The sequence below is a fragment of the Phocoena phocoena genome, chromosome 1, assembly GCF_963924675.1.
Source record: "Phocoena phocoena chromosome 1, mPhoPho1.1, whole genome shotgun sequence".
In the NCBI taxonomy this organism is placed as follows: Eukaryota; Metazoa; Chordata; class Mammalia; order Artiodactyla; family Phocoenidae; genus Phocoena; species Phocoena phocoena.
Window position 1 is genome coordinate 139,011,659 of NC_089219.1, and position 18,016 is coordinate 139,029,674.

Here is an 18,016-nt window from a genome sequence, read left to right on the forward strand (position 1 = left end):
CAAATCCAGGACTCTCGTAGACTCCTGGGGACGGGGGCGGGGATTACTATTTCTTTCTTTAAAAATTGCTATGTTAAAAAAATTTCCGTATACTAGTAAAAATACTTCAGGCTTATGTTCTTATATTTACCATTTTCAAAACCCCTTTTGCAGATATTGCTGCATTCGGTACTCATGGTAACTTAGTCAAATTGGAAAGAAAAGCATTCTGATCTCAGCTTTCACTGAGCAAACAAAGTTTTGAAAAATGTGTAATTTTTCAAAGTCACATGGCCAGGTGGAACCGAAATACCATCCATGTCCCCTGATTCTGAATTCAGTGCTCTTTCCATTATAATATGCCATTTTCTAGCTGGATTTTTCCCCAAGAGATGTCCTTATAAAACAAATGAAGAAGACATAAACGTATAAAAGATATGAGGAGTCCAGAGGTGTCAAGGCTGTCAAAACAGGAATAGTCTCTAGAAGTTTCTCATTCAACTGCCAGAGAAGAATGAAATTGATGTTGTTAATTATTAATTAATATTTTACTGGGGTGAAGGGTGGGGGAAGAAAAGGCCCAAACGGAACCCAAATGTAGAGCAAACTTAACCTGTTTTTTAAAATGTATCTATTTAACCAGCCCTCTGTAGCACTTTATTCCAGGCACTATTCTAAGTACTATACAAATACTAACTCATTTAGTCCAAGTAATAAGTCTGTGAGATATTATTATTATTTTCCCCATCCTATGGATAAAGAAAATGACTTACCCAAGGTCACACAGCTAGTGAGTAGTGGGGCCAGGATTCAGACTCAAAGTCTAGGCTCTAGAATCTGAACTTTAACATGACATGCCAAGCATTTCTGGGCTTTTAGCTACTAGCCCCTGGGTACCTGCTATTTGACCATGAACTCTGTCACCTGTTCTAATCTTCTTCCCTGTGTGGTTTCAGATGGATCAGTTTATGCAGCAGCTCCAGAACCTGGAGACCCTGATTTCAAAGGCTCAGGGTGACGGTGGAGCAGTACCCAACACAGAGCTGGAGGGCAGGATGCAGTGGGTTGAGCAGACCCTTCGGGACATTCTGAGAGAAGCCCAGATTTCAGAAGGTGATGAAGGCCAATTTCCCTTCACAAAGGAGAGAATTCAGAGTCCTAGAAAGCAATACACTAGGTCACAGAATCCTCGGTGGTAACAGTTCAGCAGATGTCTCTGCCTAGCCCTTGCGGAGGTGGAAGGACTGTCTGTGATGTTCTCCTGGGATCTGAATGATGGAGATAAAAGAGCAGTTGCATGCATTCATATGTTGGGTTTTTACCATTTTGCCATAAGCCAGTTAAAGTCACTTTTTCAACCCTCTGTTATATTTGACGACTTGGCCCCCAATGTGCTTATCTTCCCTTTCCTTGTTGGTGTTCAGGTGCTATTAGATCCCTCAATCTCCAGTTGGCCAAGGCCAGGAGCCAAGAGAATAGCTACCGGAACCGCCTGGATGACCTCAAGATGACTGTGGAAAGAGTTCGGACCCTGGGCAGCCAGCATCAGAACCGAGTCCAGGATACTCACAGGCTCATCACTCAGATGCGCCTGAGCCTGGAGGAAAGTGAAGCTGCCCTGCGAAACACCGTAGGTGGTGCTGGGTTAGGGAACTGAGAGTCATTGCTGAGATGGAAGACTGCCCATGTCACAGGCTCACCTAGTCTCTCTGGTTTTCTGGTCTCTCTGTCAGACAGTTAGACTTCTCTTCCTTGCCGCAGTTGCACCTTTGTTTATGTTCCTTGGCTTCCTGCAGGTTCCCATTTTACTGTGTTATGTCCTCTCCTAGTTCATTTCTTGCTACCCATAGCCTCATCTTGGCCGTCTCTTCTCCCTTCTTTCTGCAACTCTTCTAGGTTGTTAGTTCCCAGAGGGCAGGGTTCAATTTTGTTCATGTTTACATTCTCAGCCTGTAGCACAATGTGTGGCTGTGATAAATGTTTGCTGTAAGAAAGAAAGAGAGAGAGAGAGAGAGGAAGAAAGAAATAAAGAACAGATGAAAAAGGAAGAAAGGAAGGAAGGAGGCCAATAACGACATGGTTCTTAAAATAGGGGAAAAAAGTGTTGCCAGTATGATTTTCTTAATGACGTAGTTTGTAGTGTGGTCGGAGGGAGAGGTTTGAACGAGCACTCTTCTCGTTCTAAATAAAGAAGGCAGTGGTGATAATAATGTAAGTGGGTGGATAGGAGGTGGATAAAGAAAACTGGAAGATAATCAGATATTATGATGAGAAAATGAAGGATTTAAAAATAGTGTGTATTGATTTTCCTTTTGTAAAAAATTCAGAAAATACATAAAATTCCCTATGATCTCATTACTAAGAAATAACTACCATTAAAACTTGGTCTAAAAAAAAAAAAAAAAAAAAAAAAAACTTGGTCTATGTTCTACTGGACTTTGAATACATATGCAAATATAAACATGTATATATTTTAAAATGCATCTATATCTATATACAGACTTCCTTTAAACTTGGATTTCTATTTTATTCTTGTCTATACATTTTTTAATGTAATGACCATCGTGACCAGGGACTCGACATGTCACGTAGAATGCTGTGTGACTAATGACAAGTGGCTCTGACAGAACAGGTGCAGAACCTGCTTAGGCTCCATGGCTCATATTTAGGCTCACGGCAAAGCCTTAACCAATTGTCCTTTTTCCACAGGACGTTCCTCCCTCAGAGGACTCTATGGGGCCAAACGGCTTTAAAAGTCTAGCTCAGGAGGCCGCGAGACTGGCAGACAGGTGAGCAGTCCTGGAGGGCACCTCTGCTTCAGACCACCTCTGCAAGGCCAGCCTTGAACAGCGCTGCAGGGTATTCAGGACCAAAGCATATTCATTATCTCCAGGCTCCTTTGCAGCCACCCCCCCGCCCTGAAGCCATTTTTTTAACCCCTTGGCTTTTAGTGTATATAGGTGGCCACTGGGCAAGGTCACTTGGCAGGAGTTGGGGGCGAGGGTGTTTCTTTCACAGATTTCTCTATGACTCAACAGCATGGCTTTGGTGTATGTCAGATGTAATTCCTTGGGCCCCATCAAATGAATCAGCCCTTGGAAAAGCACGCTTTGCACATTTGAGGGACTCCCAGGCTCCCACACCAAGCCTGGGAACGAGTGGGTGCGAGCTGTTTGCTGGCCTGTGGGGGCCAAGTCTGCAGAGGGGGAACGTCCTCCTGAAAACCGGCTCTGCAGGCCCCCAGTGATAACGGGCAGCTCCTTAGTTCTTTGCCTGACTATAAATCCTACCATGCTGAAGAGGTTGCTCTTGGTGGAGGGCTCAGCAAGGTGGCAGGCTCTGCTAATCCCAAATATAATTGTTAGCAGAAGGGGGCTGGCTTGTGTTCTTGCAGGGCGCGCTGCCTCCTGAGCTCGTTTCCATCACTTTCTAGAACCAGGAGGACAAAAGCAACTGGGGGACTTTTATTGACAGGCTTTGTCCCCCTTAGTGGTGGGCTCAGTTTAGAGATGCAGCAAAACTAAATAGGGAGTTGGCTTCTGAATGGAATAAAACCTAGGGGTTTCTCCTGCAGAAAACAGTTTATAAATGCAATATTTTATCACTCTGAGACTTCTCCCACCCATCTCCATAGCTTCCACTGATTATGCCATAAATGGAGTAGATGGCCAAAAAAGTCTAGGACATGAGGCTACTTCTCAGAACACCCTCTGCTTCTAGATATCTCCTCTATTAGAGGAGCTCCATCTCATCTGGGTCAATTCTGCTTGGTTTTTCAAGTCCAACCAGTTCCCTTATTCCTCTCCTTTCATTTAAATAAAAGCCCTAAAGGAAGCTCTTTGCCGTGAAAACTCAAATTCTTGGTTTTTGATCCTTTCAGCCACGTTGAGTCAGCCAATAACATGGAGCAACTGGCCAGGGAAACCGAGGACTACTCCGAACAAGCCCTATCCTTGGCGCGCAAGGCTCTGAGTGAAGGAGGCGGAAGCGGCACGCTGGACAGCTCTGTGGTGCAAGGGCTTGTGGGAAAGTACGTTTCAACGGGTCCTCACACGGGCCAATATAATCCGCTCTCTCCCAGGGTTCAATGCCAACCACGTCTGAGGGGTGCTGTGTTTCTTTAGAAGTACATCAATACTAAGAGGGACGAGAGGATGAGGGTATTACTTTGGAGGAAAACAGACGCCTTTAAGGCTGGAAGGAAAGGTTGATTAATCTCAGTAAAGTTTGTGTTTTGATTGAGAGGTTGTATATTTGGAGATACGGTCACCGTCTGTGGTGTTTAAAGGATGTGAGTACACTTATCTGATGGCATGGCACAGGTAAACATAATATATTCATATGATCAAGAATTGGGAAAAAAAAATTAGGGAACTTGGGTTGAATTTTTCTGACCCAACCTGTATAAACTTTAAGGTCTATGTTTAAACTGTGGAAAGGGACACATCTCGTCTGGTTCTTCCAGTAATCCCGACTACATACTTTTAACAGGATGAAGTTTTGCTTTTAATAAAAAAGAGTGAATTCTCAAAGTCCTCTTTCTTCACTCCCTGCAGATTGGAGAAAACCAAGTCTCTGGCCCAGCAGTTGTCAAGGGAGGCCACTCAAACTGACATTGAAGCAGACACATCTTATCAGCATAGTCTCCGCCTTCTCAGTTCAGCATCTCAGCTTCAGGGGGTCAATGATCAGTCCTTTCAGGTAAGGGCACCTAAAACCTATGCACTGATGTACAGAAGGGCCATAATGCTTTCTTCTCTGGGGGTTCCACTGAATCGTTCAATCATTCAGGTTTTTTCTCCATATTGACTTTTCTTGCTTTAGATTAGAAAGAGTATTTATTCTCCTCATTATCCTTGTTCTTAAACCCCAATCTTGGTCCCTGATAAGGCCATGGCTCACATCCTGAACCTATTCCTATTAGTGGTTAAAAGTTTTCTATCTCTTTCCTAGTTCTGGCGACTGTTGCAACCTGTGGGAAATTGTTATAGATAAAGTTTGATATTTACATTTGGGTCCAACCTATAGTGTATCTCCACGTATGGCCACTCAGAAGGCTTTTGTTTTTCTCAAAAGTTTTGCATTGTTTCTGTTATCTTCCTTTAATTATTGCAAATTTATTAGATTAAGCTTTCTACCTATGGCAAAAAGTACTCACAATGATTTCCACAAAAATTTTCCCACGTATATATAAACTAACACGTAAAATAATAATAAAAAAAAATAAAGCAGGCCTAAAACCTGTTTGATGTTTGGGAGACCTGTTGCCTGACTTTCATGAGGAATATTGCCTCATTTCTGTTAGACTTTGGGCCTGGGTAGTTGTTTACGAATAATGATGGCAGGTCCTAGGAAGGCTGGTGTGACAACTGGTGAGCAGAAAGTAAGCCTCATTCATTTTGGGGGGCTCACAGGTAGAAACGAAGAGGATCAGACAAAAAGCTGACTCTGTCTCAAGCCTGGTGACTAAGCGTGTGGATGAGTTCAAGCGTGTGCAAAGCAATCTGGGAAACTGGGAAGAAGAAACCCGGAAGCTCTTACAGAATGGGAAGAATGGGAGACAGGTATCGTTTGTTAGTTTGTTCATTCAACAAACATGTATTGAAGGGCTACCATGTGAATTAATGCTGTAAGAAGAACCATCAAAAACTCTCGAAAGGTCATGATACTGCTGCTTATAGAGACCTTAATGTAATTAGCTCAGCTCCACCCACTGAGTCAGCCCTCAAATCTAGGAATAAGACACAGGCCTACTGGGTCTAATTCTGGTCTGGCTCTGTCTACTAGCTTGGTTTCAGGAAGTATCTAGAGTTTAAAATTAAGATGTGCAAACTGTTCTTGTACCTGATAATGGACCAGAGCTTGAGACTGTTCTCGATGTGGGCTCCTATCGGGTCATTGGGTTATAAAGTTTGTGCTGCCCCAGGTTGTAGAGCGGTTTGCTACAGCACCCCTAGGCTCTTTGGCGAATCACAGCTCTGTTGTCATGCAGAGAAGTGTATCAGAGTGAATATGCCGGCAGGAGGGCACTTCCTGGGTGTGTGCTACATTTACTCTAATCTTGTTCTGCCTGCCTGTTTACAGAAATCAGATCAACTGCTTTCCCGTGCCAACCTTGCTAAAAGCAGAGCCCAAGAAGCACTAAGTATGGGCAATGCCACTTTTTATGAAGTTGAGAACATCTTAAAGAACCTCAGAGGTGAGTATTTCGTGGTTCAGATCACTTGAGGATTTTAAAGTTATAACCACGACTTTGGTTTATTTTGAATCTTTATAAATCTAAGTGACAGGTACGTTGGGGTATTAATAGACACTTAATAAATATATTTCAAACATTTAAAAATATTTGATGTAGTAGAAATAATTGAACTAAATGTCAAAAGGCTTGAGTTCTGATCTCTGCTCAGACACATGACTGCGCTGAGCTGGCTGTGTGACCATAGGCAGGTCCCATGCCTTTCTAGATTCTAATGTTCCCCTCTGGAGAAATTTGAACTAAATGACCTCTAAGGTTCCTCACAGATTCAATATCCCGCTACCATACAGATAATTGTCTTTCTATTCCTCCCTCCCTCTCTCCCTTTCTTTCTTTCTTTCTTTCTTCCTTTCCCTCTCTTTCTCTCTCCCTCCCTCAATCCCTCTTTCTTCCCTTCCTTCCTCCCTCCCTCCCTCCTGTCTTTCTTCCTTCCTTTCTTTCTTTCTCTCCTTCCTTCTTTCCTTCCTTCCTCCCTCCCTCCCTCCCTCCCTCCCTCCCTCCCTCCCTCCCTCCCTCCTTTCTTTCTTTCTTTCTTTCTTTCTTTCTTTCTTTCTTTCTTTCTTTCTTTCTTTCTTTCTTTCTTTCTTTCTTTCTTTCTTCTTTCTCTTTCTTTTGCCTGGTTGGTTCCAATGTACTGACAGGACCAGTGAGGTTGCTTTGTGGTAATAATAAAGCAAGCTTTGTCATAGCATCTAGATTCCAGGTAATCTGGGCTTACGCTTTGTAGAGATTTGGTTAAAGTTTCAGTCTTCTTCACTAAAAACAAAAAATAAACATTCCTAAGTCTTAGGATTTTCCTCACAGAAAGTCCCTCTCTACCCATTCTGTCCAATCCCCAGCTATTGCCATTGGCAGCTTAGGGTTTAAGGCTCTGGCCTGAAACTTTGGGCTTCAAAGATTCCACCTGCCTCTGATTCACTTTGGGGTTCACTTTTGCAATGATGGGGACCCAGGGCAGGCTGACTGTTGATGGTTAGTTCAGTGCCTCCTTTAAGATGCTTTCTCCTGGACAAGAAAGAGTAATAGCCACAACTTTCCACACTCTCACTCCCTGGGCAGTATTAACACTCTTTCTGTAATTTTTCTTAAAAACCTCAGCCATTTTTGTCTTCCGTTGGAAGCTAATTTTCAAATTTACGGCAATGTTTACTTATCTGCATTTCAGAGTTTGACCTGCAGGTTGAAGACAGAAAAGCAGAAGCTGAAGAGGCCATGAAGAGACTCTCCTACATCAGCCAGAAGGTTGCAGATGCCAGCGACAAGACCAAGCAAGCGGAAACAGCCCTGGGCGATGCTGCTGCCGACGCCCAGAGGGCAAAGAACGCAGCCGGGGAAGCCCTGGAGATCACCGGCAGCATAGAACAGGTAAAGGGACATCGAGGTGCAGGTTGGTGAGAGCAGCTCCAAACGCAAGGGTCACGTTCAGTGAGCAAAGAGCGCTGGACTCATGTTGACCCGTTGGGTTCTGTTATGGTCCACGGTGGCCCTAGAGCCACTTGGCTGACCCTCTTGCTGATTGGTTCACAGGGCTGTCATTGGCTGAGTACTGCTGCCCCATGCGCACCATTTTCAGCTCCCTCTTTGGACAACACCATGAGAAGAGCCAGCCAAGGCTGTTGTTTATATAGACTATTGCATTAGTTTCCCGGAGCTGCTCTCACAAAGTACCACGGACTGGGTGGCTTAAAACAACAGGAATTTCTTCTCTCACAGTTCTGGAGGCCAGAAGTCTGAGACCAAGGTGTGAGCAGAGCCACACTCTCTCCAAGACTCTGGGTGGAAACTTCCCTTGCCTCTTCCTAGCTTCCCGTGGTGGCTGTCAATCCTTTGTGTTCCTTGGTTTGCAGCGACTTCCCTACAGTCCCTGCCTCTGTCATCACATGGAGCTCTTCTTCCTGGGTGTCTCCAATTCTTCTTATAAGGACACTAGTCGTGTGGGCTTAGGGGCCCACTCTACTCCAATATGACTTTATCTTAACTAATTACATATGCAACAGCCCTATTTCTGAATTAGGTCACGTTCTGAGGTACTGGGGTTTAGAATTTCAACATATCCTTTAGGGGGACACAATTCAACTTGTAGCAACTATACCAGTGTTTTGAGTCAAGATTATGAAATTCTGGAGTTCTGGATCCCTTGACCCTATGTTCTATGTCTAAGCTCCACTTACTCATTTTTCTCTTTCCTTCCGTTCTGTGCCAGCACAGTGCTTGGTGCTGGGGATACTGACATGGGAAAGACCCAGTCCTTCTCTTCAGAGAGCATTCAGTGTAATGGGCAAGGGCAGGCTAGTTACACTTACAACCCATATGTTAAGTGCTACAGTAGAAAGAGTGCTTCTCAGCTGGGCGAGAGCTTCGTTGTTCTTATTTAAGTATGAATTCTAGAAAGCTTCAGCAACTCTAGAAAGCCCAGAGGGAACTCTTGATATCTAGACTGTGTGGCCTCACCCTTGGACCACTTGGTAATTTCCAAAAATAATCTCAAATCTTAGGTCCCTTGAGGGTAGAGACCAATTTCCTGTGCTTCTCTTTACATGGCTTCTAGTACAGAGGCGTCTGTGTAACTTGATGCCTAATAGTAGCTTATTGGTAAAGATATTGTTAAGATTCGTTCATCCTAATAAAAGCAAAACTCAAAGCTATAGCCCATTCATTCTGTGCCCCCAAAGTCTACTGTCTTGGGGAGTAAAGCCATTCAAAAGATGGCAGCAGCAAAGAAACATGACAGAGCGTGAGATGAGTTTCTCACCCTCTGGGTTTTCCCAACTGGTTCCTGTTTCACTCACCATTTGGTGAGCTTAACCTGAGAGGGAAGCAGTGTCTCAGAGCTGATCGTCCTAGCCCCTGGAGACATACCCCCGAATTAACTTGTTTGAGGCAGAGCTTGGGGAAGGGTGTGTCCCCAAGTCTGACACTCTCATTGTTCATCTCACTCCATCAGGGCCTGGCTGCAGCTGTATTTTTTCTGCAGTTGTCTTTGGGATGTTTTTGTGCCTTACCCCTCTCTCTCCTTCCGTCCCTGGCTCCTTTTCTTCTCCCAGGAGATGGGGAGTCTGAACTTGGAGGCCAACGTGACAGCAGATGGAGCCTTGGCCATGGAGAAGGGACTGGCCACTCTCAAGAGTGAGATGAGGGAAGTGGAAGGAGAGCTGGCAAGGAAGGAGCGGGAGTTCGGCACGTCTACGGATGCAGTGCAGACAGTAAGTTCCCGTGACTTTCCAGCAGAGAGCACTTTAACCTTGCCAGCGTGGGAACACCCTTGCAAAATGGGCTTGTGTTTATGTTTTCCTCAGGTAATCACAGAAGCCCAAAGAGTTGATAACAGAGCCAGGAATGCTGGAGTTACGATCCAAGACACACTTAACATGTTGGACGGCATCCTACACCTAATAGGTATGTGGAGTATCCACAACCTTCCAGTCCATGTTCCAGGGCTTCTCCCGATGAGTGGGAGTCTCAACTTTCCTTAAGGGTATCAGGAAATTTGCTTTGTTTCCAGGCCCAGATACTTCAGGGCCTGGAAACTTCTTTACATTTGTGGGACTCTATTTTACCATCTCTAAAATGGGTCACTGAGAACCTACCTATTGCCCTTGGAGGTGAAAGTCTGTAGTTCAAAGAACTGGGTGTATGTAGGGAAGGTATATTGAGGCTCAGAGAGGTTAATAATGTCCTGCAGATCACACAGTAAATTGTGGAGGCAGGATTCGAGGTTCACAGTGAAAAAGAATACTGGACAGTTTGACAGTCCTGCTAAGGATTCTGACCTTGATCCTGAGGGATGACATTGTTGCTGTATATTTTGGAAAGATCACTGGGGCAGCTGAGTGCAGGAGAGTATGAAGGTGGGTTAGACAAGAGGCAGGATGAGATGGTTCAGGAGACAGTTGAAGTAACTGAGGGGAAGTCATAGAGCTCTGAGGAGGTAGGAGTGGTGGGGGGGAAGATTCTCCCAGTCTGTGAGGTCAAGAATCACCCGCCAATTCTGCTGTTTGTCCCTTCCAACCGCAGTTACATCTTGCTGTAACAGGTTGTGGAAACTTGAGCTGCCAGGTAGATGACCCGAAAGAAATGTCAAGGTGGTAGGTGCATGAGATACTGCAAAATTTTAGGATAAAATAGATTTGATGACACCGTGTGGCAGCAGCTCAGGTTTCCTCACAGAATCCCATCCAAAAGAAAACTCACATAAATTAAAATTATGGGCTTGGGTAGAACTGATATCAAACACTTACTGGCCTGTTTCATCGAGCCTGGACTGCAGCATATATGGATGGAACTAGGGATTCAGTCAGAGATTCCAGCAACATTCAGGAGAACCTCTTTAAAACCGGATTTTTCTGTGGAGTGTCATCATCACCCCAAGAGACCAATATTGTCTGTGTTGTTATCCTGACAGGTTTGCTTTGTGATCCAGTGAGCCCCAAAGAGTAAAAGACCTTCTAAGGGTAAAAAATAAATAAACAAATAAACCCTCCCCAGTGGAGAGTTTAGAGATTTTCCTTAGTGTTCTGAAAAAGGCAATGAAACTGACAGGGCCTTTAAAGAGAAAGTGAGAGCGTGGGGAGAGAGGCTGGATGGGAACTGTCAAACATTTACTATGTGACAGGCACTATGCCAGGTTTTTCGTGGTGGAGGATCATTTAAGTCTTTTAAAGGTCCTATAAAGTAAGTTTTATTATTATTATTATTTTTAAAATTTATTTATTTTACTTTATTTATTTTTGGCTGCATTGGGTCTTTGTTGCTGTGCGTGGGTTTTCTCTAGTTGTGGCGAGCGGGGGCTACGCTTCATGGTGGTGCGCGGGCTTCTCGTTGCGGTGGCTTCTCTTGTTGCAGAGCACGGGCTGTAGGTGCACGGGCTTCAGTAGTTGTGGCTCACGGGCTCTACAGCGCAGGCTCAGTAGTTGTGGAGCACAGGCTCAGTAGTTGTGGCTCGTGGGCTCTAGAGCGCAGGCTCAGTAGTTGTGGTGCGTAGGCTTAGTTGCTCCGTGGCATGTGGGATCTTCCTGAACCAGGGATTGAACCTGTGTCCCCTGCATTGGCAGGCAGATTCTTAACCACTGCGCCACTAGGGAAGCCTCAAGTTTTATTATTTTTATTATTTTATTTCACAAAGGAGTAAACGGAAGCTCAGGGAGTTTAATACTGTCCCACCGATCACATAGTAAGCTTTGGAGGCAGGATTCTAACCGAGGTCTCTGTCTCCAGTGTTCCTGCTGTTTTTGAGAAGCTCATGCTGCCTTCCCCATGGACATTTTATCCCCAAGCTTGCTTCACGTTCCCTGCGTGTTGTAGAACCCTAAATTCTGGAATTCTCCCCTGTCCGCAGGTGAAGGACTGATCCACTGGATCAACATTTTTGTTGTAGTGCTGTTTCTACTCTGTTTGCTCTCCTGAGTCCCGGAGCAATAACAGTTTAATCTCTCTAGTTGTGATAAACTTCTGCAGTCAAATGCTATCACTGCACCTGACCTTGAGTTTGAATTGACTAAGGACCACTCAGACCTTTTCAAACCAAATGGGTCTGGCCAGGTGCCCTTCATGCTGACATTAGTATCAGATTGTTTATGGGTGAAACATACCTGAACAAATGTGACCACATTTCATGTTGGAAATAAACTAATATCTAGACAGATTCCCACTGTTTCGGGCCAGAATGACGTCTTACGTCATTTCATAACAGCTGGAATTCATCCCTCAAATAGCAAAGCACACCTTGGCCTCTCTAAACCCTGAGGCCCAGCCAGTTTCTAAAGGTCTTCTAATAGGAAACAGCAAGAGATTTCCTAAGGGTGGTTCAGAAAGCAGAATTTGGAGTTGATTCTGATGTTAGGGATGAGCTGTGCTGGGCAGACACCTTGAGCAGTATAAGGTCCCTCTGACCTTCCGCCTTCATCTTTTCAGAGCAGGAGCTGTTACCTCTAACATGAAAACAGAAATCCAAGCTTCATCTTGCTGAACTAAAGAGTCCAGAGGCTTAAACTGGGCTGTTCAAAACCCAATAATGAGGCTCGTGCTCTCAGAATTTCTTCTAGATTATTTATAATTTAAAATAAGCCTTTCAAATGCTCTGGGCCGGTGAAAATGGAAATTAGCTAAAGTTACAGAAGGGCCTGCATATGTTCAAGGAGATCTAACCACAGCTTTTTCCTCTGTTAACTCCTTTCTTGTTTCCTAAAATAGACCAGCCTGGCAGTATGGATGAAGAGGGGCTGATCTTATTGGAGCAGAAGCTTTTCCAAGCCAAGACCCAGATCAACAGTCAGCTGCGGCCGTTGATGTCAAAGCTGGAAGAGAGGGCAAGCTGTCAGAGGGGCCACCTCCGTTCACTGGAGACGAGCATAGATGGGATTCTGGCTGATGTGAAGAACCTGGAGAACATTAGGGACAACCTGCCCCCAGGCTGCTACAACACCCAGGCTCTTGAGCAGCACTGAAGCTGCCTTTGTGATTTCTCAACTGAGGTTCTTGGGATAGAGACCTCAGGCGCAGGAGCCGTCTCATGTGGGTGGGGTGGGATGGGGACATTTGAACCTGTTGAATGGGTGCGCTCAGGTCAACTGAACCTGGTCCTCTCCTTGAGACCTTGGCCAGATAAATGTCTTATTGTATCAGTGTGATGCTCTTTGCTTCCTGATTCAGGGTAATGAGGCAAATGGCACTGGGTATGAGACTCGTCGAGGGCCTGGACCCCAAAGTGTAGACTGGATGGAAGGACAAACCACACAGGCAGGTGTTTGTCTCAGAGTAGTCATAAACTGAGTCCTGGAGTATAGACAAGTGCTGCTGGGTTGTAGACAGCTTATCCTTTGAGTAATGTGATCGAAGGGAAAATTTTTTGACTTTGCCCACACCTAGAATTCTTCCTAACGTCAGAACAGAGAGTGAATTCCAGTCATGCTGTGGTCAGTAAAATACTATTGCCTCATGGTGTCCAACGTGTTCTTGTTGATCAGGGTTCTTCCCACTTATCACCAGGTCCATACACACATACTCCACTTTCAAACTGGAAGAAGTGAGCAGTGACGGAGTGAGGAGCTGTAAGGCTGGCCCCTTTGGAGCATTGGTACCCTGCCACCTTCGACTTCTTCTGGGCCTGGAAGTGACCTCCTTTCCCCTGATGATGGCAGGCAACTTAGAGACTACGTTTTTATTAAAGCATTTCCTACCAGCCAAGCAAACATTGGGAAAGTATTTACTTTGGGGTTTCAAAGTGATGTAAAAATGTAGCTTGGGCACTGAAAGAGGTGCAGTTATCCAAAATTTATTAGTCCTAATTCAATGCCATTTTTCAAACACTAAAAATTATATGCTTCTATGTGTTTTGTTCTCTCTCCTGATACCAGACGATGTTCCTACTTATACTCGAGCTGGGTAGAGTCCATCCTTCCATCCATCCATCCTTACAACATATATTTATTGTACCTGTTGTGTGCCAGGGGCTGGGGTACAGTGGTGTCATAGTCTCTGTCATAGAGTCGATTGAATAGTGAGGAAAACAAACCTTGAAAAACAATTTAAACTTACAAATCCTGTTCATCACAAGTGGTGTTTATTGCAATAACCCCATGGTTTGCAACCTCTTTTTCTCAACAGAACATGTGTTGCAAGACATCCCATGGGGGCACTTGGATTTCGGTAAATAGCTGAAAAGGCTCTGGGTTGTGCACGCTTCTTTGCATTTCAGCTGTCACTCTGCTCCTTTCCTCCACTGACTGCAACACATTGTTGAGTCATAGCACCAGTGGGAATTTCTGGAAAAACCAGAAGCACTTCCAACCTCGGCTCAGAAGGCTTTGGTGCTGCCTCACCTCTGTATTTCCTTGGCTTTTCATGGACATGTTTTTAAATAAAGAACAATTCTTAGATGCCCGTGGCCAGTTTCTAATTTGTTAAACTCTAAGCTTAAGGTGTAGGTACCAAAACAATGACAACAAAGAATGCTTCAGAAAGAGCAATGAGCCCTAGAATTAACACCTCTAATTCCTTTTTCTGAGCATCTTGTTTTGCCCTTTCTAACCATGCACACACTTTATGAGATTTAACTGGTGCTGTCTTCTAAGTGTAAAGGAGGATTTATTTCTGGAACAACCTGAGCAGGGCGAGGGTGATAATCAATATTTTTGTCTTTTTTTGCATCAGCTCTAAAATAAAGGTCAAATCAATAGTTTGTGGTACATTAGCCTGCATTTTAATAAACTAAAATTTAATAAATTAAGATCCTGAATTGGCCATCTACCCAAGTGGCTGAGGAAAGGATTCTGCTTCTGCCTACACTGACCCACCCCCCCAAATTCTGACTGATCTGATCACTATGCTTTACCTTCTCTGAAAGTGCATTTTTAATCCTGTCTTGGAATACGCAGTCACATATGTTACAAATTCGCTTACATTAACTACTATCTCACACGGACCTAAAAATATGCGTAACTCCCTCACGACAGACTTTCTTCTTGCCCTCATGGCGTACTGGATGTGGAGAAAGTTGGCACAGTAGCCCTCCACATAGTCATTTCCAGAGGCCCTACCACCATGTGACTTCTCAGGTTGCCCTCTGCACCGTCTCCATTCCAGGGGGTGGAGGGGAAAAAAGACATGGAAGACGGAGACACATGGAAGGTCTTTGTGGGCCAGGCCTGGGAGGGGCTGCACATCACTTTCTCTCACATTCTGTGGTCCAGAACCCAGTATTATTATGACCACAACTTACTGGCAAGGGGTCTAGGAAATACAGTCCCTTGGCAGGAAGCCACTTCTCTGACAATTCTATACTGTGAAAGGGGAGCATGCATGATGAGTCACTGGCTATCTCTTGCTGCCAAGTGTAGGATTAGGTAGTAGCGACTTTAGAGAACTTGGTGGGGGATCCCATTAGTTAATAACCAAGTGCATGTAATCATAAAAGTGGGTTAGACTGTTAAGGAAGTCATAAAAACGTCTTCCCTGACAAACAGGAAATGATCCCCAAGTAGGGATAGGGAGTGGAAAAGTGACTCATGTGACTCTCTTAGTATAATAATGATTCCCTCATTTCTGAGGATGTGGCAGACTGTCCCTAAGAAGAAAGAAGGGGTGTGTGACTTAGAAATAGCCTCCCCAGGACTTAGACTCTGTTACCAGTCCTGAGCTGAACCTGCCAAGTTAAGGGTACTTTCCTTCCTATTTCTATCAGTGTCTATCATTTGTAGTGGCAACTCTCTTGTGCATCTCCTCTGAGAGTTGCCTGATTAACTGTGCCACTGGTAAGCTATCACACATATCATCATCTACTTTGGCTCATGGGGATCTCTGTTTGGAGAGATGGGTAGAAATGAAACTGCCCATAGACTGTAACATCTTAGCAGATGTATTTCTTTCATTTTTTTTTTAACACCTTTATTGGAGTATAATTTCTTTACAATGGTGTGTTAGTTTCTGCTGTATATAACAAAGTGAACCAGCTATGTGCATACGTATATCCCCATAACCCCTCCCTCTTGCATCTCCCTGCCACCCTCCTTATCCCTCACCTCTAGGTGGTCACAAAGCACAGAGCTGATCTCCCTGTGCTATGAAGCTGTTTCCCACTAGCTATCTATTTTACGTTTGGTAGTGTATATATGTCAGTGTTACTCTCTCACTTCACCCAGCTTACCCATCCCCCTCCCCATGTCCTCAAGTCCATTCTCTGTCTATGTCTTTATTCCTGTCCTGCCCCGAGGTTCATCAGAACCCTTTTTATTTTTTTAGATTCCATACATATGTGTTAGCATACGGTATTTGTTTTTCTCTTTCTGACTTACTTCACTCTGTATGACAGTCTCTAGGTCCATCCACCTTGCTACAAATAACTCAATTTCGTTTCTTTTTATGGCTGAGTAATATTCCATTGTATATATGCGCCACATCTTCTTTATCCATTCATCTGTCGATGGACACTTAGGTTGCTTCCACGTCCTGGCTATTGTAAATAGTGCTGCAATGAACATTGTGGTGCATGTCCCTTTTTGAATTATGGTTTTCTCAGCGTATATGCCCAGTAGTGGGATTGCTGGGTCATATGGTAGTTCTATTTGTAGTTTTCTAAGGAACTTCCATACTGTTCTCCATAGTGGTTGTATCAATTTACATTCCTACCAACAGTGCAAGGGGGTTCCCTTTTCTCCACACCCTCTCCAGCATTCATTTTGTTTGTTGATTTTTTGATGATGGCTATTCTGACTGATGTGAGGTGATACCTCATTGTAGTTTTGATTTGCATTTCTCTAATGATTAGTGATGTTGAGCATCTTTTCATGTGTTTGTTAGCAATCTGTATATCTTCTTTGGAGAAATGTCTATTTAGGTCTTCTGCTCATTTTTGGATTGGGTTGTTTGGTTTTTTGATACTGAGCTGAACAAGCTGCTTGTATAATTTGGAGATTAATCCTTTGTCAGTTGCTTCATTTGCAAATATTTTCTCCCATTCTGAGTGTTGTCTTTTCATCTTGTTTATGGTTTCCTTTGCTGTGCAAAAGGTTTTAACTTTCATTAGGTCGCATTTGTTAGTTTTTGTTTTACTTCCATTTCTCTAGGAGGTGGGTCAAAAAGGATCTTGCTGTGATTTATGTCAAAGAGTGCTCTTCCTACGTTTTCCTCTAAGAGTTTTATAGTGTCTGGCCTTATATTTAGGCCTTTAATCCATTTTGAGTTTGTTTGTGTATGGTGTTAGGAAGTGTTCTAATTTCATTCTTTTACATGTAGCTCTCCAGTTTTCCCAGCACCAATTATTGAAGAGGCTGTCTTTTCTCCATTGTATACTCTTGCCATCTTTATCAAAGATAAGGTGACAATATGTGTATGGGTTTATCTCTGGGCCTTCTATCCTGTTCCTATATTTCTGATTTTGTGCCAGTACCATACTGTCTTGATTACTGTAGCTTTGTAGTATAGTCTGAAGTCCAGGAGCCTGATTCCTCCAGCTCCACTTTTCTTAAGATTGCTTTGGCTATTCTGGGTCTTTTGCGTTTCCATACAAATTGTGCAATTTTTTGTTCTAGTTCTGTGAAAAATGCCATTGGTGGTTTGATAGGGATTGCATTGAATCTGTAGATTGCTTTGGGTAGTATAGTCATTTTCACACTGTTGATTCTTCCAATCCAAGAACATGGTATTTCTCTCCATCTGTTTGTATCATCTTTAATTTCTTTAGCAGATGTATTTCTGATCTGATCCCAGGATGTGATTCCTTTTTTTCAGTACTCTTAGGAGGCTGGACAAAAGGGTGAGATGATACTCAGTAATGTCCAATGTTTGGACCAAGTCTCAAGGACCAGGAATGTTTCTCTTTCTTTTTTTAATGCTTTATATGGTCATGGAAATGTTGTGGATTCTTGCTGTGGTTCAATTTTCCCACCTGGAAAGCAGAGATTAGATTTTTTTCTCTCTCTCTCTGCTTTCCTTATACTATGGGCTACATGGAACTTTCTAGGAAATGCCAAGACCTGAAGCTTACTTATGGGTCATAAGGGAAAAAATGTGCTATGTACATGTATGTTAATTCATAGGTAGTGTATATATTTTATAAGTTAGTATAAGTAAGCAAAATAAACCAGTGTTTATACCCAATTTTAAACAAGAGCACATCATTACGTAGTCTCAGGAGAGAAGGAAAAAAGTGTTCAGCTTTGCGAGTAAAATAGCAAACATAAATACAAGCCATCAATTTATAAGGCATATCAAGCACCATCGTGATATGCCAACAAACCCAGATGGATACACACAAAGCTGACTAATCTCAGTCTTAAACAGAAAAAG

At 43.6% G+C, this 18,016-nt stretch overlaps 1 protein-coding gene across 1 annotated transcript in view; it reads left to right on the top strand.

The window, feature by feature from the left end:
* Positions 1 to 12,932, top strand: part of LAMC2 (laminin subunit gamma 2) — a 60,330-nt gene extending 47,398 nt beyond the window's left edge. Inside the window, exons 13-23 of the mRNA XM_065874053.1 lie at positions 936 to 1,092; positions 1,404 to 1,609; positions 2,689 to 2,768; positions 3,860 to 4,009; positions 4,536 to 4,680; positions 5,394 to 5,543; positions 6,064 to 6,178; positions 7,401 to 7,600; positions 9,280 to 9,438; positions 9,532 to 9,631; positions 12,425 to 12,932. Of these exons, the coding sequence (XP_065730125.1) occupies positions 936 to 1,092; positions 1,404 to 1,609; positions 2,689 to 2,768; positions 3,860 to 4,009; positions 4,536 to 4,680; positions 5,394 to 5,543; positions 6,064 to 6,178; positions 7,401 to 7,600; positions 9,280 to 9,438; positions 9,532 to 9,631; positions 12,425 to 12,678 (1,716 nt within the window). The 3' untranslated portion in view covers positions 12,679 to 12,932. The remainder of the gene's footprint in view (positions 1 to 935; positions 1,093 to 1,403; positions 1,610 to 2,688; positions 2,769 to 3,859; positions 4,010 to 4,535; positions 4,681 to 5,393; positions 5,544 to 6,063; positions 6,179 to 7,400; positions 7,601 to 9,279; positions 9,439 to 9,531; positions 9,632 to 12,424) is intronic.
* Positions 12,933 to 18,016: the final 5,084 nt, after the last annotated feature.